The sequence below is a fragment of the Rutilus rutilus genome, assembly GCF_951802725.1.
Source record: "Rutilus rutilus genome assembly, chromosome: 1".
In the NCBI taxonomy this organism is placed as follows: domain Eukaryota; kingdom Metazoa; phylum Chordata; class Actinopteri; order Cypriniformes; family Leuciscidae; genus Rutilus; species Rutilus rutilus.
Window position 1 is genome coordinate 11,701,311 of NC_140209.1, and position 24,786 is coordinate 11,726,096.

The 24,786-nt window shown below is 37.6% G+C and overlaps 1 protein-coding gene across 1 annotated transcript; it reads left to right on the forward strand.

Moving 5' to 3' along the window:
• The first annotated feature begins 226 nt into the window (after nt 1-226).
• LOC311287733 (uncharacterized protein) lies at nt 227-22,444 on the forward strand. Its single transcript, XM_084404763.1, has 10 exons — nt 227-288; nt 16,793-17,116; nt 17,214-17,567; nt 18,025-18,114; nt 18,549-18,611; nt 19,902-19,964; nt 20,394-20,486; nt 20,717-20,745; nt 21,976-22,044; nt 22,218-22,444. The coding sequence occupies exons 1-10, from the start codon at nt 228-230 to the stop codon at nt 22,329-22,331; spliced, it is 1,260 nt and encodes a 419-aa protein (XP_084260889.1). The 5' UTR covers nt 227; the 3' UTR covers nt 22,332-22,444.
• Nucleotides 22,445-24,786: the final 2,342 nt, after the last annotated feature.

Here is a 24,786-nt window from a genome sequence, read left to right on the forward strand (position 1 = left end):
TTCTGATCCAGAGCTTTTCAAAGTCAAGTTTTACACCAGAGATCTTTCTGATCGCTTCTTCAGCTGTGTCATAGAGTCAGGACTAAACACTCAGCTGATGAGATCAGAGGAAGTAACCAACCAGAGGAGGAGCTGATGATGTTTAAAGGAGGAGCTGTAACTATATATAATGAAGAGGAAGAGCTGTAACTATATATAATGAAGAGAAAGACTGACAGAAACACAAAATGGCTGATAAGTGTGATCTGTGTCTGCTGGGACTGATCATTCTCTCTTCACTTCTCACAGGTAAAGAAATCTGTATTTTCTCTAAAGACATTTAGTGGAATTAGTCTGGAAAGAGTTCATTTGAACATGCTCAGTTTATTCTTGCACACATTCACGTTGTGATCTCAGAGTTGTGTTTTGATACATACAGATCATACTGTATTATTCCTGATACTGGACATAGTGTCACTCAAACATCTGATGATGAAGAATTATTTTCATATTAAGAGTGTAACGCCCGTTTCACACATACTCCGTTTGCAGTGCGTATGCGGTGCGTATTTTTTTCCGCACCCATGTTAACAGGTTAATGCTTTCACACGTAGATGCGGTCCAGCCGTGCGTTCCAGGAGCGGTGCGTATACAGCAGTGCAGCGATCATTTCCGCACCGAGTCTATTTTTGCTGTGCTGCACGCGCTGAATTAAAGTGACAGCGCATGGTTCGTGGTCAAAATGTACACAGATTGACATGAAAATATAATAATCTCACCATAAATGCATTCAATTAATTAAAATGTAGTAATCTCACCATAAATGCATTTAATTTAATACTACTATTTTTGACAGTCATCTATTTACTTTAAGACCGGGTTAAAGCATAGAAAAAAGCACAGTTACAATAGATTAATATGTGGGAGAGCGTTGCTATAGAGAGTGACAATATTGTATTGCAATAGATAGCACTTCAAAGTCAATACCAAATCAAAACTATTTAGCACATTATTTGTAATTGAAAAGGTTTAATGACAAAATATGGTTATAGTAATACTTAAAATCGTAAAAAAAATAGATGAATGAGATGATGATAACTTATACCATTAATCTTACCCAGCATGTAAATGTTTCCTGAGAGAGAGAGAGGGGGAGGGAGAGTAAGAGACAAAGAAAAGAGGAAGTAAAGAGAGAGAGCCCCAAGAAAGAGAGCCAGGGCATAAAAAGAGACAGAGCAACAGTTTCAATCTTTTTTTATCCTTTCCTGACCATGTGACTTTAACCCAACTGTCAGACGTTTAAACTGACCAATCAGATAATTTGAACTTCCCCCACCGTACTAAAGTTGTGAGAATTCACGTATATGAACTCTACATATATTAAATATATTCACATAGAAAGTGAAACCATATATGTACATATATATCTGTCCATATATAAAACCTATTAGAACAATTTCATATTAAATTATTGCATCACAATAAGTGTATTGTGATTGTCAAAATATTTTAGTAACTAAACTGAATTTTATTAGGCTTAGTGACAACATGTTACAATGCTTAGGCTACATGGTACAATTTCTGCTTTTCAATTCAATTAAATTATTGTGATTTGATTTAATATTGACTCATTTAAATAAATATTAGGTAGGCTACACAAGATAGGCATTAATTTTTCTTGAGAAAAAAACAACTCACCTAATGCTGTAAACATACAGAGAGAGATATAATGCGTTTTTTAATTATAATAACAACTTTATTTAATGATATAAGTAAAAACATAATAAATATGTAATGTACACATATTTAGCAAAATACTCTCTATAGCTCTTTTTTCTAGCCAACTACCGTGCTATAGCCTATATTATGGTCATCAAATGACTTTCCTGAGGTAAATGTTATGTGACATAATTGTTCTCCAGCTGTTTTATTGACCCATTTGTTTCATTAATTGGTCGATATTACGTATGAAGGAATATACATTTCGGTAATTTTACTGTATCTTTCAACATTGTTCATTCGTGTTTATTTACTAGCTAGAGATGATAGGTTCACCTGCCGCTAGGAATCTGTCGTGTCCACTTATCTATATAATGTCATTCTATATAGATCAGTGGTCGCGTCACATTTACAAGCGCCAAAACGGTATTTACTGTTTGAATTTCGTAATAAAAGTGACAGAATCTGAGAGCTGAGTTTTTTTTACATCATAAGTAACCTGCTCTGTCTAGTCTGTCGGTCTCCGTCTCCTTTTTGCTTCGCGATTTTTCTGTGCGTGAGAAAATAGATGTGTGTCGTGAGAGCGTGTGAAAAGTGTCTCACGGTGAATGCGTGAGAGTTGGCAGCTCTGAAGCTAACTGCGAACTGGTTCACTTCCTGCACAAGACCCGCCCTCCTCTCTAGCAATTGGCTAAGACAACCTAATATCATGCTCCCATTGGCTGTGACAGCTGTGCGCGCTGACTCTTGAATCAAGGTGGTAGGTTAAAGAGGACCGGTGTGTTATTCAAGTCAGATAGGGCCTGTTCACATATCGCGTCTTTTGCGCGCTCAAGTTCGTTATTTCAAATGTAGCCGCGCGGTATGCATGCTCATAATGGAAGCGACGCGCTCATTTTTTTCAAGCGCGTCCGCGCCGATAGTGCCTCCGACTGTAATTTGCAGCCTGATAAATAAATTGTGCATGCGCCGGAGGCCGGAATACTTTAAGCCCTGTATAATTTACATTTACATTCTACATTTATTCATTTAGCTGACGCTTTAATCCAAAGCGACTTACAATTGCTATATAGGTTGCACGCCTCTGGCATATATAGACACACACTGGAGCAACTAGGGGTTAAGTGTATTGCTCAGGGACACATTGGTGTCTCACAGTGGATTCGAACCCAGGTCTCTCACACCAAAGGCATGTGTCTTATCCATTGCGCCACACCACCCCCCGAGCTGTATGATGTAAACTAAACAAATGTAAAAAACATGCTTTCGTTAATTTCTTATTTCGAAATATAGGTTATGGACGTGTACTTACACACTTGTAATGCAATGCACATGACATGGCTAAACCTTAAATGTTAAACAGTGCAGTTAGCAAAAAAGAAGTAATACAGTAAAACAGTTAAAACATTAAAACTTTATTAAAACAGTTTTAATTTAAAAAGAAGAATTGTTAAGCTGCGCAAAATTAGGAAACTACTGAACACTGAACACACAATTATATTATATACTAGTGATGTCCGGTTGATGAACGAATCGCTCTTTTGAACCAGTAAGTTCTATTTTAGTGAATCGCTCGTAACAGTTTGTGTCTTACGTCAGCGCTGATCTACTACTCACTTTCGGACATGCCTGATAGTCTCCTCTGACTCGAAATAAACAATATCCCAGAGTATTTTACTCCAGTAACTCCAACAGTTCACTGAACTGAGATGTTGTGCTGAGAAGTGATGAGCACGAGTAGCTGATACTGAGCATGCGCGCACTACCGAACGTACAGGTACAGCGGTTCTCGGATAACCAGTACAGTACTACAGAACTGAGAACTGTTTATTTCGGAAGTGTTCGACTACTGAGAACCTGTTGAGCTGAGCATGCGTGCAATTTTTTTAGAGGGATGAAATGCAGGTTTCTTAAGTATTTTGTTGAACATCGAAGTGTAACAAAAATCACATACTGTCTTTTCACTGTATTATTTTAAAGATTGGAAACTAATGGATTGTAAAACTTAAAGGTATAGCGGAGGATCTTTCCGAATTTTAGATAAGAACCGCCCTCTCCACTTTTTGAAAAAATGCACATGCGCAACACTCTACCTGCTCCCGAGAGGGAACGCCTATTAAACGTGTGCGAGGTTCTCCTCGTGCACGCTCTGTTTAAAAGTTGCTGTCGGCATCGCTCATACAAGATTACTTTCCAAAAGAAGATTTGCACTTTTTCTCCAAATAGCATGCCAAACTTTACCTGTCGAGTAGAAACTTCGCGACTGAGGCATCAGTGGGAAGCCCAACCTGTGTTTTCAGCGCACGCCATCGTGTGAAACAATCTCCCAAAAACACTCTGATCTTGTTTCTCTCTTCTGAGGCCTTTCTCTTCTTCTCATACAGTTCGTACAAACTTTTTCTCTTGCGACCCTCAGACATTTTCAAAGGACCCGGTGAAACGGCGAGCTTCAATGAATGGCTTAGCTCTAGCTCACCACACATAAACACCTGAAAGTGCGCATGCGCAGAAAGCGAAAACTAAGGGACGAGCACGTACGACGGCCTTACGTAAACATATCACCAGAATGATTGACACTTAGGTGGACCAATAGTTTACACTACCCACCCGGAAAAAGAAAATCCTCCGCTATACCTTTAAACAATTATTATTATACTAAAACATTATTTTCAGGAACAGCTCATTTAATTTCTAAGTAAGTTGATATTTGACGTAAACTCTTGCCAAGGTTTTAAAGGGATAGTTCGCCCAAAAATGATATTTAAGCCATGATTTACTCACCCTCAAGCCGTTCGAGATGCATATGTCAATCTTTTTTCAGACGAACACATTTTCAGTTATTTTAGAAAATGTCTTAGATCTTTCAGTGGTTATAATGTGAAGCAATGGGGTCCAGCTGCTCCAAGTCGCAAAATGAGCATGCATCCTTCACAAAAATAATCCATCCGGCTCCAGGGGGATAAACGAAGGCCTTCCGAGGGTAATCCGTGCGGTTTTGTCGTAAAAATATACATATTTAAAACTTTATAAACGAAAATAACTGGCTTCCGGTCGTGGTCGACGCGCGTTCACGGAGATGAAAGCGTCGTGACGTATAACGAGCGTGACAGCGCAGCCAGAGAGCAGAGCAAAACAAAACTCTGCGTTCGTTCTACGTCACGACGCTTCCTACGCTACGTCATACGTCATATGCCAGCATCCATCTCCGTGAACGCGCGCCGACCGCCACCGGAAGCCAGTTATTTTCATTTATAAAGTTTTAAATATGTATATTTTTACGACAAAACCGCACGGATTACCCTCAGAAGGCCTTCGTTTATCCCCCTGGAGCCGGATGGATTACTTTTGTGAAGGATGCATGCACAATTTGCGACTTGGAGCAGCTGGACCCCATTGCTTCACATTATAACCACTGAAAGATCTAAGACATTTTCTAAAATAACTGAAAATGTGTTCGTCTGAAAAAAGATTGACATATGCATCTCGAACGGCTTGAGGGTGAGTAAATCATGGCTTAAATATCATTTTTGGGCGAACTATCCCTTTAAGGGTGGCTATATTCAGGTTTCAGCAGTTCTCAGCTCAGTGCACGTACAGTATAGGCTTACTGCTACAGCAGTTCTCTGATCACCAGTACAGAACCGAGAACAGTTTCTTTCGGACACCTTCGATACGGAGAACCGATGAGCTGGAGATACTGCGCATGCGTGATGATAACACTGTCTCTGAACCAAACTTTCTTTCAGCCAACTAGATGCTGTGCTGATACATGAGTACGGGTGAACCGAGGACTTAAATGTAAGTTTATTTAATAGCAAATAAAATAAAATTGATGAAGACCAGTTTATTCACTTTATTATAGGCTATCGTTTAGACATGTAAAACATCCGCGTTTGCACATCGCCTGTACAGGGTTCATTTGCAAAGTCGCAGCGTAAATGTAATAAACTTTTCCAAGATGATTATGGCGATGATTGCTATTATTTAACTGACGTTATGATTACAAATGCCTTTATCTGAATTTATTTTTATCCGCCGGGATGATAGAATTGACGTCATTACGTGAGGACGTAAAAGAACTGGTGAACTGTTTTTTTTTAAACCAGTTCATTGAAATGAACTGTCCGAAAGAACCGGTTTCGCGGAAAAGAACCGGACCTCCCATCACTATTATATACAAATACAATATTACAACAAAACATAAAACAAGCCCAGAACAGGAAAATCCACCAACAGGTATATGATACAGCCTGTTCATTTTCTCATGTTTGTTGAGTCTTTTTGGATGTCCTCAACTCAGTGACCTTTTGATTAATAGCTACCCCTAATTGGCCCCTGGTGGTTCTAGGAAATTTCTGGATCACTGCATCTGAAAAAAAGACAAAGAAAAGCATTTTAATTTTTTAACATTTATCTAAGGACATCCAAATTATAATCACCTAAAACACACTAAATTAACATTTTCACGCAACGTCAGTTTATGCATTATCGTCAACGCGTGCATTCTCGTTTAAACTACCCTTTAGAATGGCAACCAACAGTTTGAAGGTCCAAATCAATGCAGTTTCAAAGGGTCTACACGATCCCAGCCGAGGAATAAGGGTCTTATCTAGCCAAACCATGACATATTACGTCATCACGTAACTTGTGACGTAGGTGGAAGTACCGACCCAGTTCCGAAAAACTCCATCTCATTTTCTCCTCCAACTTCAAAATATGTCCGACATCGATGTTTTACCTTTATTTGTGTGAAGGGCGTTTGATTTAGTCTTTGCACATTTGTTTTAACACTGGGTCGGTACTTCCACCTACATCACGCGCATGACCTTTCCAATGTGATAACGTAATACGTTGTGCAGAAGCAGAACACCAAAGTCGAGCATTTGTGGTTAAAAAGTATATAAATGTTTATTTTAAGTAAATGACAGATGGTTTGACCCTTATTCCTTGGCTGGGATCGTGTAGAGCCTTTGAAGCCCTTTGAAACTGCATTGATTTGGACTTGATTTTTACCCGCTGGTTGCAATTGAAGTCCATTATATGGAGAAAAATCCTGTAATGTTTTTCTCAAAAAACGTGATTTCTTTTTGATTGAAGAAAGACATGAACATCTTGGATGACAAGGGGGTTAGTAAATTATCAGGAAATTTTAATTTATGTTTTTTTCCGCTTGTTTTTTTCTATTATTATTTTCAGACAACCCATTATCAAAACAAATGCATCAGAATGTTGTGTTGTGCTAGCCGCCATTTTGTGAATGAATGCGGTTCTTCTTTGGTTTTTTTTGGTATTTGAATTGGTTTTAATATGTTTTTACTGTCGTGCCTTGCTGTTATAGCTGTTCCTACAGTATTGGTTTGGAAAACAGCATACTCACAGTTTCCTGTATGCTGGAAGGTGATGCCAGTTGTTCCTGTGGGCTCTGCTCCTTCGTTTCAAGCCATTTCCCCAGCTTGCCCATTGTACAAAGGAGTTTTGGCATTTCTAGGAAGCAAAACAGTTAAAAAATTGAGATTTTCAGTATCAATATTTTCAATTTCTTTAGCAGAAAATGAAGATCAGCTTGCCCAAAACAGTAAGATCGGAAATAATAGCAGAGTGGATAATAGCTGATGGCATTAAAACAGGTAAACAGAAATAGACATGCTTCACCATAAGTAAAAACAGGCAGAGCAACATAAACATCTCTGACAGACTGCTTGTACTTGGCTGTGAAAAATGACTAATCCTGTCAAGATCTAGGGAAAATTGTAGATTATTAGGTACTCCTAGCTTTGGATGATTCATTTTAAGTATTTCAATTCTAAATGTAGTAATTAATTTGCAAAGTTATATGTAATAATGATTTTGTTTTATTTTAACCTGAAGCAACAACTGTTACAAAGTGGAGGACGCAGTAAGATCCATTTGCAGCTTTATTAGAATATTTAACAGGCAGGGTAAATCAGGGGCAGACAGAACAACAGAGGTAATCACAAAGCAGAAGTCGATAACAGGCAAGGGTCGAGGCAGGCGGCAGGAATCACAGTCCAAAGAACAATCCAGGTCGAGACAGGCAGCAGAACAATCAGAGGTCGATATAACAGTCCGAGTCGAGGTAGGCAGCAGAAGAATCAGTAGTCGATATAAACAATCCAAGGTCAGAGATAGTTCAGCAAACACGGGGAAACCGCTCAGAAATTGTACGCCGGGGCAATGCAATACTTCGCAGTGAACTGAAAAGTGACAGAGGTTTATATGGGTGTATGTGAATGAGCTGCAGGTGGATGAGATGAGTGTGGATGAGCTGCAGGTGTATGTGCAATCAGTCCCAGGTAAGCGGCATGATGGGAAGTTGAGTTTGTGATGTGATCAGTCTGGTGTGGAGTGCCCTCTGGTGACTCTCAGAGGCAAAAAAATCTTGTGACCTTTTTGGGGCTAAATGGTCCATCATTACTGGTCTCCTCGCTTATGCACCCCCACAATAAGTATTGATGTCATGATGGGGGACAGTGTTCAAAATATTAGCACACATACTGACAGGGATTTAATATCCTGCAAATTTACATTGGCATAAATCGAGATATTTTTACTTTGAGTATTATTGTATTAGTTCTAGAATCTAAAGGCAAATATTGTATTTTATTTCTCCACTAACGTTACATGTGTCAGACAGCTGAAATCTTACTTTTTAAAGAAATTCTCACATAACAATTCTCACAGATCTTAGAATGATTAAGTGTAATAACTCGTAGTTGGCTCTTAAACATGAAAATGAGAACATGAAAATGCAACGCACACAATAAAGCAGTAGCAACGTTCAATGTAAAAAAAAAAAAAAAAAAAAAAAAAAAACATAACAGTTAAACTGAATATCTGCTCAATCATCCGATCTGTAGCCTAAAGGGCCTTACACACCGGGACGAATATCGGCGCGCGTTATTCGCCAGCGTTTTTCAACGCGTTTTTTGTGTTCACACCCAAGCGATTTTCGCTGACGATGAGCCGAGTGAACATGCAAATTCATTCCCTGACATTAGATGGCGCGATTGTCAAACGTTCGTGGGAAAAAGTTACAAGCCTATGTACATGAAAGACAATTAAGTAAAATGAAACTCACCATCAAGGCCCATTGCTCTGCAATACCACTCCATAACAGTTCTCTTTTATCAAGATTTTTGTAGTCGCGTTTGACATATAGTTCTTTATGTTCAGACACCAACGAGGCCAGCAGCTCTACATTCATCTTGCCTTGCATCTTCCTCGTCTTATTTCTTCCCAGCAGTGTAGACGCTATCTTCTTCGCCTGTATGTGTGCTCGGCAAGACCGTTTTGTGTTTGAGCGCCCCCAAGTTGTGTTTTACTGTAACTTCAGAAGCTCCAGACACGTGAGCAAAAGCGCCAATCTCATTGGTCGGATAGTTTTTGACGCGGCGCGTCAAACCAAAAAAACGAACCCGAGGCGTTTTTTTAAAAATGACGCTTTTACGCGTGGCGTTTTTCGCGTCGGTGTGCACACTCACATTGGCGCCCTTTGTTTAGTCACGAGGCGTTAAACGTCGGCGAATATCGCGCGCGAAATTCGTCCCGGTGTGAACAGGCCTTTACGTTAGCTCCGATCTGATAGTTTATAATCTCATGCAGTTCAGCGATTATTTAAATTATTTATTTTCTGTGCAATATCAATGTGTGAATTATAATAAAAGTTCAGAAATTAACTTACCTGCAACTTTATGCACCGTTGCCTCGTACTAAGGCCATCCGCCTTTTCTTCAATCCACCTCTCCACTCAATTAAATATACAGATCTGTCATCAAGTCCGTCTAAGAAATCATTACTATTTAAGTTTTTTATGTGTGATGTTGGAACAATGCTCCAACTATCGGTTTCTTCTTTGTTCACTCAACAAGGACTCACATTCTCCATCCGTTGGTTGGTGACGTCTCTGAATGCGCGTAATAGATGGCGGTCTTTTGACTGCGTTTGAATTTTGGCGCGCCTAATAAAGATAGGCATTAGGCAATGACGTAACGTATTGGGGTGGGACGCATGCTAAATGCAGACAGAAAGTTTTTCTACATGCCTTTGGGACAGCACAGATGATATTATATCATGATTTAGCTGCATCAGTGCAGTCTAGAGAAATGCATTTAAATTATATTTGGGGTCCCTAGATTATTCTGTATGCATCTACATATGTAGTGCATGTTTTAATGTGTATGTATGATTGTATTTTCTTACTTATAGAATGATGATATTGATATATGGTTATTGATGATATGAAAAAAAAAAAGTTTGCAAATAGAATTTGTGTAGTATTTGTTTTGTTTTTATGAGCCAGTTACGTAAAATAATAATAATAAAACAATAATTTTATTTATAACAAATTGTGCTAATTCTAAAATGGGATAGAAATTGAAATGAAATGTGGATTGTGTAGACTTGTTAAAAGTTCAAGCTGTTCAAATAAGGAAAACAAGGAATTAATTAATAAGGAAACCATAAGCATGTAAAATGTATGTATGTTGTTTAAATAAATTGGCATATATAAATTAAACATATTGGTGACATATATGGTCATAACATACAAAATTATATAAACAATAATCATATACATCATATTAATATATGCCAATATACTAATTTAATATGGACAATTTATATATGTTATAAACTTATATCAACATATATCTAGAGATATGTATATTGTCTTATATGTAGCATATATGACGGCGTCACTTGCGATATAGGGACATATATGTCATATATTACATTTCCGTATGGGCATCGACCCCCAAAATACAAACACATTTTGGCCTACAGGCCTTGATCACTGTCTGTGTCTTTGGGAACTCCAAATGGTCCTTGTGGTGGAAAGAGTGGGTAGAAAAACAGTCAAGATTATTTCAATTCTACAAGAGTGTGTCAGTGATTTGAACAGCTCTCTGATAAAGACTAATAGTTTATTCTGGAGAGTGTGTTGTTTGCATTAAGTGAGGAAAAAACGGTAGAAGACGACAAGACATGCCAACATGGCTGAAAGTGTCAGACCAACTGCAACAATGAGCAATTAAAGATATTTAAAGAGGATTTTGGGCAAATGGATGATCACTTTCGACCAATAGATGGCGCAGTTACTAAATCGATGTGATGTGGCCAGAGTGAAGTGACAATGACACATACAAAGTTTGGTGTCAATATGTCGAGGTATTGCAGAAATAAAGCCTGAAAAGTCATTTTGGCATCATGCCTGGAGTCTGGAGATGATACGATTCAATGTTTCAATTTCAAACTTTTTGAGTACCTTCAAGGCATGGTGCCGATGACTCATACCGAGTTGCTTAACAATACGCTGATGCGTTCATAAAACATAGCATTTTATGTAGTGGTGCACGATATATCGGCCGATATGGTCATTTTTTTACACATCGGTATCGTTCCGATGTCAAAATAGGGCCGATGTGAACAGGCCGATAATCATTCCTGTGTATTTGACGTGTGAAGTTGAAGATGAAGTTGATGATGCTGACTCGCGATGTTCGCAGTAGTGAACGCGCCAGAGAAATGCACATTTCATACGGATGACATAAGCAGAGAGTCTGTTTTCTTTCGTTTTGAATTGTTCTGTTTAAAAGTTGACATTTCAAGCTTTCTATATATGTCTCAGGTCTGTGAGGCGAGTAGGCTACCTTATACGCTGAGTTTCGGTTCATTTATGAGACGAGCTCCAGGTTCATGCGCCGGCGCCTCCGTGTCGTGATTAAATATTTTCTACTATATTTACTTCTTATTTATTAAATCCAGGCAATTGGTTGATGAAACATTGATCAAAATGAAGATACAATTAATACAAAACGAAATTAAATTTAAAGACAGGCTTTGTGCTTTCTGTTTGAGGTCTCTGTGAAAGTTTTAAAGCAGTCTTTTAGTGTCGCTTTCAGAGCGCTCACGTCCGTAACGGAGAACTGTCCCGTCCGTAACATTGTTTTTTTGTGTGAAATACATTTCTAAATAAATGCGACTTATAATCCAGTGCGACTTATATGTTTTTTTCCTCTTCATGACACATTTTTTGACTGATTGTTTTTTGACTCGTAGATATTCGAATATATTGCTTGATATTTGATACCCGTTCGAATTAGATTTTTCTCAAAAGTGACAGCCCTAGTATCAGGCAGAATGTAGTTATATGGTTGTAATAGGAATTGCAAAGAACAGCAGTCGTCTTGCCAAACAGTCCAGTTTGGCTCAATCCATATATTTGGCGACATAGTAGAAATTAAGCTAACGTCCTTCGGGCTATGCACGTACACTTCCAGGCCGGGTCAGTAGCCTATACAGTATCGATCGGCTGCTGCTTGCTTTTACTCTAAAGTCTTGATGTATTGTCACCCTAGTAAAAAAAAACAGCCTATGTGGAGGTGGAGAAGTATCTTCCTTGAGTGATAAGAAGATTTTCGTTTCACCATTGAATGGATGAAAAGCACGCTAACAATTAAAATATCCACTGTAGCTGCAGCCCAACTTTATTCTAGCCTACACGTAGCACGTACACGTAGCAAGTGTTCAGCGTGTGTTGACGTGAACCATGGACATAATTGAAAGTTTATGCACTGGGATTTTGTTGGGATTCACTTAACAGAGATTGCTGAGGGGTGTTTATAAATATCTGGGAAATTTCTGGATGTTTGTTACTGACAGAGGTTAGGTACAGAGCAGCCTACACAATCGTTGAACTAGGCTGGAGGCGTAAATTCAACAGCACAGTTTTTTCAGCACTTGTCAATCTCACCATTTAACCCAATGAGCATGTTATACAAAACTCTCAGACACTGACATTGCCTATTCATTGCCTTTTCATCCTTATTCATAGTGTGAATTCAGGACACACTTTTTTAAATGTATTTTTATATAGATATTTATTTTTTCTTCTGAAAATCTGATGACATGTTTTGCACACAGGTAAAGGTGCCCAATATCAGTCATTTCTGAAAATAAATGACAAAAGTAAAACAAATTTTTTTTTTTGGAAAATAGCTCTTTATTTGGTTATCATAAAAATGTGTTTTCTATACAGAGATATCGCCATTGGTAAACATCGGTATCGGCCACAATTTTCACATCTCACATCACTAATTTTATGTCACAGTACTGTATTGAGTCAATGGGAATTTCATGTTTTGTTCTATTATAGCGCCACCAAGAGGCTCAGTCCCACCATTTTTTCATGTGTCCTCAGAGTGAGCCCATACATCTGTGTGTCAATTTTGGTGAAAATATCTCAATTCGCTTCGTAGTTATAGACATTTATATGAAAAAAGAAAAACACATAAAAAATTACTGACACCTGACTTTTTTTTTTTTTTGAACTTTTTTTTTTAAAGGTGCTGTATGTAACTTTTTTTATAAAATGAATCCTTTTTTTATTGCCCGTCTGTGAAGGGGTTGTAATCACACATTACAATGATCCACTTTTCGCGTTTTGCTATTACCTCTGAAGGCCAGTATTCCTATTTTTATGTGAAGTCTCCGGGTCGGATTTTCTGCGAAATCCACCGGATGTGACGTGCATGCGCGCTCCCGAGCCTCTCCTGCAGCTAACGACGTGGAGTCTGATAACACCAAAAAACGACCTGCCTCCAGCACAACACAGACTCCAACACAAACTCCAAAAAAAAAAAAAAAAAAAAAAAAATTTAATTATCTGCTGAAGCTCGTCAGGCCAAACGTCAATTGGATCGACTCAGGACGAAAACACGGATCAACATTGGCAGAGCGTTTGAATTATGGAGAGACCTCCGCTTTGTTTTAGGTATAAAAACAGACCCTGAGTTGGCTTTCATCCTTTTGGACAGGTAAGCTAACAATACTTCAAAGCATGTAAAATATATTGTGATTTTGTGCTTTAGTTGGCTCAAGTTAGACATCATTAGTTCGCCAGCTAACGCCGACCATTTGCTAACGTTATCTGATGTGAAAGACTACAGTTGTAACTTTATTGCTTTTCACGAGCACGAGCGCTGTTGTTGCAATCTGAAACATCACCGCTAGAGGTCGCTGGATCCTACATACAGCACCTTTAAGTGTTTTGGAAATAAGCTCTTTATTTGATTATCATAAAAATGTGTTTTCTATACAGAGATATCGCCATCGGTAAATATCGGTATCGGCCACAATTTTCACATCAGTACATCACTAATTTTATGTCACAGTACTGTATTGATGTCAATGGGAATTTCATGTTTTGTTCTATTATAGCGCCACCAAGAGGCTCAGTCCCACCATTTTATAATGTGTCCTCAGAGTGAGCCCATACATATGTGTGTCAATTTTGGTGAAAATATCTCAATTCGCTTCGGAGTTATAGACATTTATATGATAAAAAATTACTGACACCTGACTTTGATTGAATTTTACTACCAATCTCAATAACGGTGACGTGCTTCATTAAGAAAACCAGGGATGGGTAAACTCGGTCCTGGAGGGCCACTGTCCTGCAGAGTTTATCTCCAACCCTGATAAACTCTCCTGCCTGTAGCTTTCTAGTAATCCTGGAGACATTGATTAGCTGTGTTTGATGAGGGTCCCAGATAGCAAGCAACCATCCAAACAATGTTAAATCAATGTTAATGTGTCAATGTTAACTGCACTGAATCAACATCACTTTTACACCCAAAATGTTGTTTTAGATTTCATCCAAAAATCAATGATAATGGCATTGAATTTATGTTACAATGTGATGATGATGATTCAACATCATGCTTGCACTCTCAGAGAATAAAACACAACTATAACAGTATAACAGTGGCCCTCCAGGACCGAACCCTAATTTGTCCTCTGGGGTCAATATGACCCAGTCGACTTTTCTTTAGTTAAAAAAAAATGGTTTCCTTCATCTCAGTGCAATAAGATTTTGTGACTTTTTCTAAATTATCTATCTATACACACACACAAAAACTGGCCTTGATTCGGTTGTTCTGAAGGTATTAAAAAAAAGTCACACTCAAGAACTTTGAAATGAATGTCTTTGAAATGAAAATGTTTTTTTATTTTAAATTTGTTCAAAAAAAATAAAAATAAATAATCCAGAATAAATCTGAAAATTTCCATACCTCAATGTACTAGAGCACAAATGCAATGTGGAACGAACGTGATCACTTACACACACACACACACACACACACACACACACACACACACACACACACACAGGTGTGTTTACTCTTTACTCGTGTTCCTATTCGCTTATTGCTGTTTTTTGGGGGGTTTGGGAGTTTTATTTACTTTTATGTACTAAAAATGTCTTTCTTATTCTAAAGTGAATAATTTTATACATTTGGATTATTGAAATAAATAATATGTAACTGCATTCAAGTCTTTTCTTTTAGTGTTATTACTGCAAAATTATTTGGCATTATTGCAAAAACAAGACACTTCAAAAGACCTCAAATAACAAAACAAAAAAATACTGATTTAATACATTTTAAAATGTTTATATATATATATATATATATATATATATATATATATATATATATATATATATATGTATATATATATATAACAAAAGCTGTTATAAGAGCAGAAAAATGAATTCCAAAAAAATGAATGGATCTCTATGGCGCCTCTGCTGGAAGTGTATGGTAATTACACTTTTTGGCAAAACTATATTATCAGAAAAAAAAATTCTAACCATCAGATGGAAGAATTATGCATCTCACACCTAGATCAATATCCAGAAACAACTCATATTTAATTTTGATCATCATTAATGTGTTGTTGTTTTTTTCATAAAAAGGTAATATTTCATATGCATGCTAATGGTGTAGCTGAGGTATTTTGCAGTAAATACAAAGTACAAAAGTACTTCAAATCTCCCAAAACATAGCATTAATGTATAGATGAGAAGTAAACCAATTTTTTTTATATATATATTATGTGTATTATATATATATAAAAAAAAAGAAATAAAAAAAAGAAACTAGAGACATATGAGGAAAAGATGGTTCAGTCCTGTGTCTGCTGGGAAACGTCCCGCTAAAACTGTATAAGAATGTTTAGAGAGTGTTATCCTTCCTTTTAGGAGAACATTCTGGTAACAAAAATAAAATTATCTACAGAAAACATTACAAGAACATAATGCTCTCAAAACATTCATAGAACAACAACATTTCTATCTGGGATGAGCTCATATTGTCAAGTCAAGTCACCTTCATTTATATAGCGCTTTTAACAATATTGATATCGAGATCATAGTATGAGCACACAGTGAATGCGCTGTGAGTAAAAGAACTACAAATAACCTTTATCTTTTGTTTTGTTGTACTGGTGGTGTAAAGGAATACAAATATATATTCTCCTAGTGCATGTTTAATCATATTTTATTACATGATTTGTTAATGCATTCTTTTGTCATGACCTTTACTTGAGAGGGCCCTAATCATGATCAAATTCACTGTTAACTACTTCCCAAACTCAGCTCATGATTGATCATAAACTTACTATCAAACACACAACGAGTGTTCAGCTCAGTGAAGTGATGTTGTGTGGTCAGAGAACAGAAGTACAGTATCATCACGACTGTGTCTGGATGGAGAGTGAACTACTGATCCCAGCAAACCTTCCCTGAGTTTTGCTCCTTCCTTTGGGAACTGTTCCACAAATATTCTTTGTGGGTTTTGAATTGTTATTTTGTATTTAGCTGTGCATAAGTCACAGTAGGGTGAGTTTGAAGGAAAGAGAGAAACACAGAACAGATAAAGAGCTTTTAAGGTCAGTTATTAGTGTATTTTCTACGGTTGAAGAGGAGGATCAACTAATCCTGTGCCGTCCAGTAATGTTTATGACAAAGCTGAAATCAAGAGTTCAAGATATGATGATATTACATTATTTACATTTGTTTCAAAGTCAGGGTATTTCTTATTCCTTCTTAAAGAGGCGTTTGATTTGGTTTATCCATAAATGAATGAATTAATTATCAAACATCAGAAAAAGTTTTATTTGAATTATTTTAATCTTTTGCTTTTTATGCTGGTATATTATTATTATTATTATTATTATTATTATTATTTATTAATTAATATCATAATGATCACTGAGATATACTGTGTTTCAGGTATCAGTGGAGTGGATGATCATGTGTTCATCAGTTCTGGTGAAAATGCTCGTCTGTCCTGTAATAATGCTCTTTCTGACTGCAAATCAACTACATGGATCTACTATAACAGATTCAGACATCCAGCAGTAGTTGAACTGATTACTTTAGGGATAAAGAGGAAAGACACAGAGAGACATGAGAGACTGAGTCTGGAGTCTGACTGCTCTCTGAACATCAAGAACGTCACAGTAGAAGATTATGGATTATACACCTGCAGACAGGAATATGTGAATGGGCAGAAACAAGGAACTGATGCACTTGTTTCTCTGCATGTTCTTCATGGTAAGTTTATGATTATGTGGTACATTTAAAAAGGGCAGATTCTCCCTTTAAACTCAGATGATGATTGAAGAGTCTGTGATTTGTGTCTTGTGTTCAGTTTCAGTGTCTCCATCATCATCATCATCATCATCATCATCATCTTCATCCTCACAGACTGAGATCAGTCCAGGCCGCTCTGTGACTCTCTCCTGTCAGTTGTATTCATATACTGGACTCTCCTATGATTATTGGGTTCGTTCTGAGGGAATTGAGCTGTTGTGGGTGAATCAGGCTGGTGTTGATCTGAAGACAGACTCCAGATATCAGATATCATCATCATCAGATCAATATCACTGTATCATCACTCTGACTACAACACTCCTGAATGAAGATAACAACAGAGAGTGGAGATGTCAGCTTACTCACAGAAATCAACTCCAGACCTCAGTCAGATACACTGTCAAGTATTCAGGTGAGAAAACACTCTTTTCAGACAGATTTGTGAAAACTTTCACACACTGGCTCTACTCTTCCTGATGGCTTCATACGTTTGGCAATTGTAAAATATTAGTGGTCATCAGTAAGTCATAAACTGTGTGTAAAATCCTTATAATTCCCAATATTGACCTCCTACATGGGTCATACATGAAATATTGCATAAATCTATTAAAGCCTAGTATGATGTAGGAGGTCAGTTTGAGGAATTCTAAGGCTTAATAATGTCATTGATTCAGGAAAGCTGAAGGTTTATGGGAAGCAGCTCACTGTGTTTCACTCTCATATAAACCAGGAATAAATGATACAGTAACATCTCTCTTCTCAACTACTGCCACTGTAAGCTGTGATGATTGAACACAAACTGCATGTCATGATCAATATGAAAATATGATGTTAATGTCCTGATGCGTCTGAACATTCATCTTCTGCAGCTCCAGTCGCTTCAACAACACTGACTCCAGTCAGAAGCTCAAACTCTGAGAAGACATCAAGCCGAACTACAGCAGCAGCTTCTACACAAGGTTCATGATCACATGATCACTGTCACACATCATCAGTCTCTCGCTTCAGTGGTTTGCACTGGCTCTCACAGACTGCTTTATCATCACACATATTATCATCAAAAAAAGCTCTTTAGTCAGATTTGTCAGTGAGTTTTGATACATATGACCGGTCTTGTACAGTCTGTTGTCTGATGCAAAATAATCATAATATACAGCTAGTGTAACTCACGCCACTCCTATGATAAATTAATAAATCATAGTGAGGATTTATTAAACACAACTCATCCCATGTTAGTGTGTCATCCCAGCACCAGAACTGAGCGTCACACTGATGAGCTTCTCTAGACTACAGCAGTTTGTAAAATAAATGCCATGATATTGTGTTCATGCATTAAAATATGAAATAAAATATGAAAAATAATATTCATATTTCCATCTTGTAGTGGCAATAGTTGCAACATCAACTACAGCAACAACACTGATTCCAGACACCACAGCAAACTCTCTGAATCCAGGTGTGTATGAAGATCATCCTCATTTGACCGACTCATGAAGTTTTTCTGATCCTCTCACTTTCCATGTTGTCAGTCGTTTTTTGTTTTGGTCTGTGTGACTCCGCCCACTGCCAGTTCAGCCAATAGTATTTTGACACCCCGGGATGCCAGATAGCAGGAAACACAGTGTATTGTAGCCTTGGAAACGGGCAAACAAACTGGGTCAGAGATTGCAGATTCTACCCAACCTAAAAAGCCTCGGTATCCATCTAAAAATCTCTATGAACAAGAGCTTATTAAAACACAGATAAATAAACTCATCCACTTACAGAGTCTGTAAATCTCCTCGGCTTTCATTGTCAATTGTGCTCGTTCTGTTGCGTTTCCTCAAACTGGAAACCCATGTGAGCGTCGAGTCTGAGGAGGCGGGAAACAACAATCTCTGATATTTTGAACATAATGCTGGGTACACACCAAAAGATAATCGGGCTGATTTTGGGCCGATTTTCCCCCTTCCGTCAATCCTAGCTGTGTCCCGATTATCTTGATGGTTCAACAGATTATCTTATCAGATTTTCCCTTGGTGTGAGGTGTGTTAAGAGTGACCGAACCTGATCGGAAGAACGTCGGAGCCGCCCCGATCGCGAATCATAAATATTCAACACGTTTAATATTTACGATCAGAAATCCTGATGTGTGGGGGGGGACCCGAGGACAAACGCGCGCACGCTCTGGAGATTATCACGTGAAAGGAAACAACATCCAATCAGAAAGCGAGATGATGGAAGACGGAAGCACAGCAAGCGCAGTCATGGCGCAGCACAAAGTGAAACTGATGTGGACAGCAGAGATGGAGGATCAGCTTGTTGATTTGTGGCAAAAGCACAGATGTTTATACAACGTGTCGTGTAAAACCTTTCCAAACACTATCAGCGCAATTTCTTCCTGCATATCGTCCGCCGTGCTTATTCTGAAGTCTCGCGAGATTTCCTGTTCACAGTCGAGACTCTGGTTGAAAACCTGTTCGTGTGTGTGCTGTCTTTGTCACATCATGGCACACCACATGCTATAGGAGCAAAACCAAGGATTTTTTGTCCTCATGTTTGTGGTCTATCACATTTTGAAAATCTTATAAGATGTAAAAAAGTATTTTGGTGTGTGCCCAGCATAACTCATCCAATGTTAGTGTGAGCAGCTTTTCAGCACTGATACTGTAGCTCTGGACTACAGCAGTTTGTAAAATAAATGCCTTGATATTGTGGTCATGCATTCAAATATTATATATTTATATTTCCATTTTGTTTTTAATAGTTGTAACATCAACTACAGCAACAGCACAGATTCCAGATACCACACCAAACCCTCCGAATCCAGGTGTGTATGAACATCATCCTCATTTGACCGACTCGTTTTTCGAACAGCTGATCACAGATTTTGACTCAAGCCATGTTTAATTTGTAATCTTCATCACTTTCTAATTCCATTCTCTTGTAAATCACCAACAACCATAAACATGAAAATTAATACCGTAATGTAAAAAGTAACTGTCATTAAATGTCAGACACATCATTCTCATCCAGACAATCCTAAACAATCATGTCACATTCATTTAGTGAACATATGAGGTACAGTCTGTTAGTGTACAGATGGCTTTTAATACATATCAATTTCTATAAAATCATCATCACAAGCATCAATTTACACATTTACATGATAAATAAGGATAACTATGCTATTGAATGTGCCATTTTTATGTATTTGGTTAAACAGTAATATAGTCCTGCTGAATGTGTCTCTCTATAGGCTCTCTCTCAGTGACTGTGACTGTTGTTGCCGCTTCATTCGCTCTTCTCCTTCTGGCTCTTATTCTCTGGGTGATTCGTAAAAAAAGAGCAGGTGAGTTTTTCATATTTTGTAACAACAGGCAAAAACATCTGATAAAACAAATATGTAATTTAGACAAATGTCTTTCTCTAAAAGTGAAGAGAAATCAGTGAGTTAACAAAAATAATGTTTCTATTCTACAGCACTAGATTCTTCTAGACTCTTTTAAAAACTGATTGTCATCTGCATTAGAGACTGTGTGTGTGTTTGATCATAAACTTTCCCGTGACATTATGTTTCAGGCAACAGAAGAGGGACTGGTGACTCTGTGGTAAGTATTGCAGGTTGATCCATGAGTTATTAATGTTCATAAGGACTGACCCTGAAATATGACACTCTTATTACTCAGATTATAAAATGTCAGGGTTCTCAGCAGACAGTTCTGTCAGTCTTGTCTTAGTTTAATCTGTCTTTGTTTGTGTTGTGTTTGAGGACATGACTCTGTCTTTATTTGTGTTGGCCATGTGTTCCTCTTGTCCCGCCTCCTAGTTTCCAGTGGCCACGCCCTCTTGTTTAGTCGTTAATGAGTTCACACGACAACTGCATTTTGGGTGCCTGAAAACTCAAAGTTTTTAAAAACACGTCTGAATGCAATGTCAGTTTCACTTCGGTCTCCTGAGATTCCTTCATCTGATCGAGTTTTGAAGGCAACACAGATCTATCCTTCACTGCCTTTGATATCCCACAATCCTGTGCTTTCCATTCTGTGACAGTTGAGCTAGAAAAATACGTTTTTTGATCAACATTTTCCATTGTGATGTCATTTATAGTGAGAAATTACTATTGGTGTCATTCAATTTTCACTTAGTTTTCACCAAAGCTCGCTCTATTTTCCCTCATGTTTTGCCAGTTCGTTGTAATTGAGGGGTTGTTCACACGACACCGTTTTCAACCAAAAACGTAAAACCTTTTATGCGTTTTGGCCTTTCATTTACACGACAACGGTGTTTTGGGTGCCTGAAAACGCAAAGTTTTGAAAACGGGTTTCAAAGTGCAAGTTTTTGTGAAGACGATAAGGTCATGCACATGCGTATTACATGTTCAGTCTATAGTGTTTCAATGCCATCTACTGGCCTGGCAGCAGAATACAGCGTTTTTAGTTGTTTTTGTGAATTTTTGTGAATGGGGATCGTTTTGACAACGGTGTCGTCTGTACGCAGAAAACTCAAAGGAAACATGTTTAAGCATATAGTTTTCGTGTAAACGTACCCTGAGTGTGTTGTCCTACCTGTGACTAATTGCCCATTGTTCTAGTTGTGGATTTCATCATGTGTTGTTCCTGTTGTGTGGGTCAAGTCAAGTCAATCATCCTGTCATGTTACAATAGGATCTGTCATCATAACGTCATGTCTGTATTATAGATTTTCACAAAACATTTATGTGAAATTGCCAGGACACGTTTTACACATATATTACCTGAACATTTGCAGAACCTGAGGAAAATATCATTGATGAATGGCATTTAATAGCTTGATTTTTCCATATTTCCATTGATGTTTAGGAGCAGACAGATGATGTGACTTACACTGAAGTCGCTGCGTACAGTAAAAAACGAGGCAAAAAGAACAAGGTGAGCGAACACTTCCTCGATGTTCTCCAGCTTCTCTCAACATGATAGTTTGTATATTTTCCTCTTGTATATGCAGATCTTGATTTGTGTGATTATATGCAGTTCTTCATGAATTGAGCTCAAACAACATGCTGTAATAATCGTGGGTTGAAACAACTGTGATGTTCATTCAGGTTCGCTGTGATGATAAAGTGACTTATGCTTCCATCAGAGGAGCAAAAGCTGGAGCTCAGGAGAACTGCAGTCAACTGTATGCCTCTGTGAACAAGAACAAATCAGGCAAATAATTATACAAAACCCACATGAGCAGAGGAATATCAATCTAATATAACTCAATCCTAATGGGTTCATTCATTGTTAATACTTTCAATGTCTTTTACATGTTAACAAACAAATTGTAGTGAATTGTTGTCTTTTGTCCTCTTTGTGTTCTGGCTTTGAGTTCTAGTGCTTCCAGAACTGTTTTAATAACCTTTGGTCTAGTTTTAATTTAGCAATGTGGAACTAGTGTGACTACATATTTTCAGGAGTATTTTCAGAGCGATGAACTCACTGTTGAGGTTTGGAAGAGTTTATTAGTTTATTAGAGAAACACGTGTGGTTAAAGAAGAAAGAAAGAAGAGGAACTGACATCTTAACCCACACAGAACTGGTCATCTCTGAACCCAGTTTGGACTGAACCTAGTAAAAGTAAAATAACTTATTTAATGGATAAATACAAGTATTTGTCTGGTACCTTTTACTGGATGCTGAATAAGACAAAACAAGAGAAGATTAACTTCCATATATTGCAGATCCTTTATGTATTCCTTAACATGATTTTAAGGAATGACAACATGTCTTACTCTTGCAATGACAACCAATATTAATAAGGTTATTAATGCCATAATGTACAAATAACTGTTTTTATGTACTTATGGGACTGAATAATAAGTGCATTTTAAAATGTTTTGTCTTATTCAGCATCCAGTAAAAGGTACCAGACAAATACTTGTATTTATCCATTAAATAAGTTATTTTTGTTTTAGCAGGTTCAGTCCAAACTGGGTTCAGAGATGATCAGTTCTGTGTGGGTTAAGATGTCAGTTCCTCTTCTTTCTTTCTTCTTTAACCACACGTGTTTCTCTAATAAATTAATAAACTCTTCCAAACCTCAACAGTGAGTTCACCGCTCTGAAAATACTCCTGAAAATATGTAGTCACACTAGTTCCACATTGCTAAATTAAAACTAGACCAAAGGTTATTAAAATAGTTCTGGAAGCGCTAGAACTCAAAGCCAGAACACAAAGAGGACAAAAGACAACAATTAGGCAGAAACGCATGTGTGTTAGTTTGACCATACTGGACTTAGATCTTCTTTTCCAGGTCTAGAAAATCCCATTTTTAAATTTAGTCTATCTTGTATATCCAGGTTTCCAAGATGGTTTCCAAAACAATTTAAAAAAATCGTTGAATTTTGTTGTTTTAGCTTATTTTAATGTTAGGTTTTTCTTCTTCTTTTTTTCTCATACATAACATTTTGTACCGTTTTGATGCTGGCAATATATGTTTTACATGTCAACGCCTGTGCTTTTGTAATTTGGAAGCCCTAAAGAACCACTGAAAAAGACAATTGAAATGTAAAATATCTACTGAAATGTACAGTATGTGTAATAAGCAAAGCTTCTGCCTACTCCTTTTGGGTCACTGCGAGTTGTTTTGATCACATAGATTATATGATTATACATAAGGACACAAAAGTGGATACTGGCAATTGAGATAGAGTGTAACGTATCATATTACTCTGAGAACATTACACCCGTGGGAGGGGAAAGTAATCGGCGATCGGTATAGCTTAGCTTACAGAAATATAATATATAAAACTGATATTTGACTAAGTAACAAAATGTTCACTGCACACGTAGTGTATATTTAGTGCTTACTGAGTGTCAGGATCCCACAATTAACCCGTTCTTCCAGCGGATGCTTCATGTCTTATTGCCTGTATCCACTGTGGCATCATGAGAGGTAGAGGATCACTAAAGTGATTCCAAGTCACTGGTTTCTTTTTAATAATCAACTCAAAACTCCAACACTTTTTAACCAAAACACTTTCCAGCTTCTCTTTATGCTCTCTAACAAAAAACAGCCAGTCTCTCTGTCCTCAGCTCATTAACAGCTTTTCTCCTTCACTCACAACAGCTGTGTCCCTGGTAACTGTAGTCCGGGACCAGGTGGCCATCTTGGTTTGTAGTCCCCATTGCTGCAACCACCTAGATGGCACATACCTTGCCTCTGACAAACCCTCTCACGATGCCACACCACCTTTGTCTCCTTAAACGCTTGTTTTTTTGGGGGTTGAAACCTTATAAAAAACTATTTCTGTGTTCTTTAGCTTGTTTGCTGTACACCCTTCAGGGAAAATTAAGGTTGATTATGTCCCTATCAACACATGACCAACATCACCTGACTGTATTTTATCTCAGCTTTTCTTGACAAATGTGCGTTAAAAACAACACAATCAGCCAAAGAAGGAATGACACTGAACATGTCAAAGGTCAAAGAACCCAATAACAGCAAACACTGTTCACCACAATGGTGACTTCAAATGAATCCATCATTTTCAATAAAATGTCATCATCTAGACCTCTAATAATTCTCAATGAGAGCTTCTGTAGACGTCTGACAGAAATAAAGTCAGTCTGGTTAGTAATAAGTGAAGCTGGTAATGCTGTTTGTGGAGGTGTTTAATCCTCCTCTGC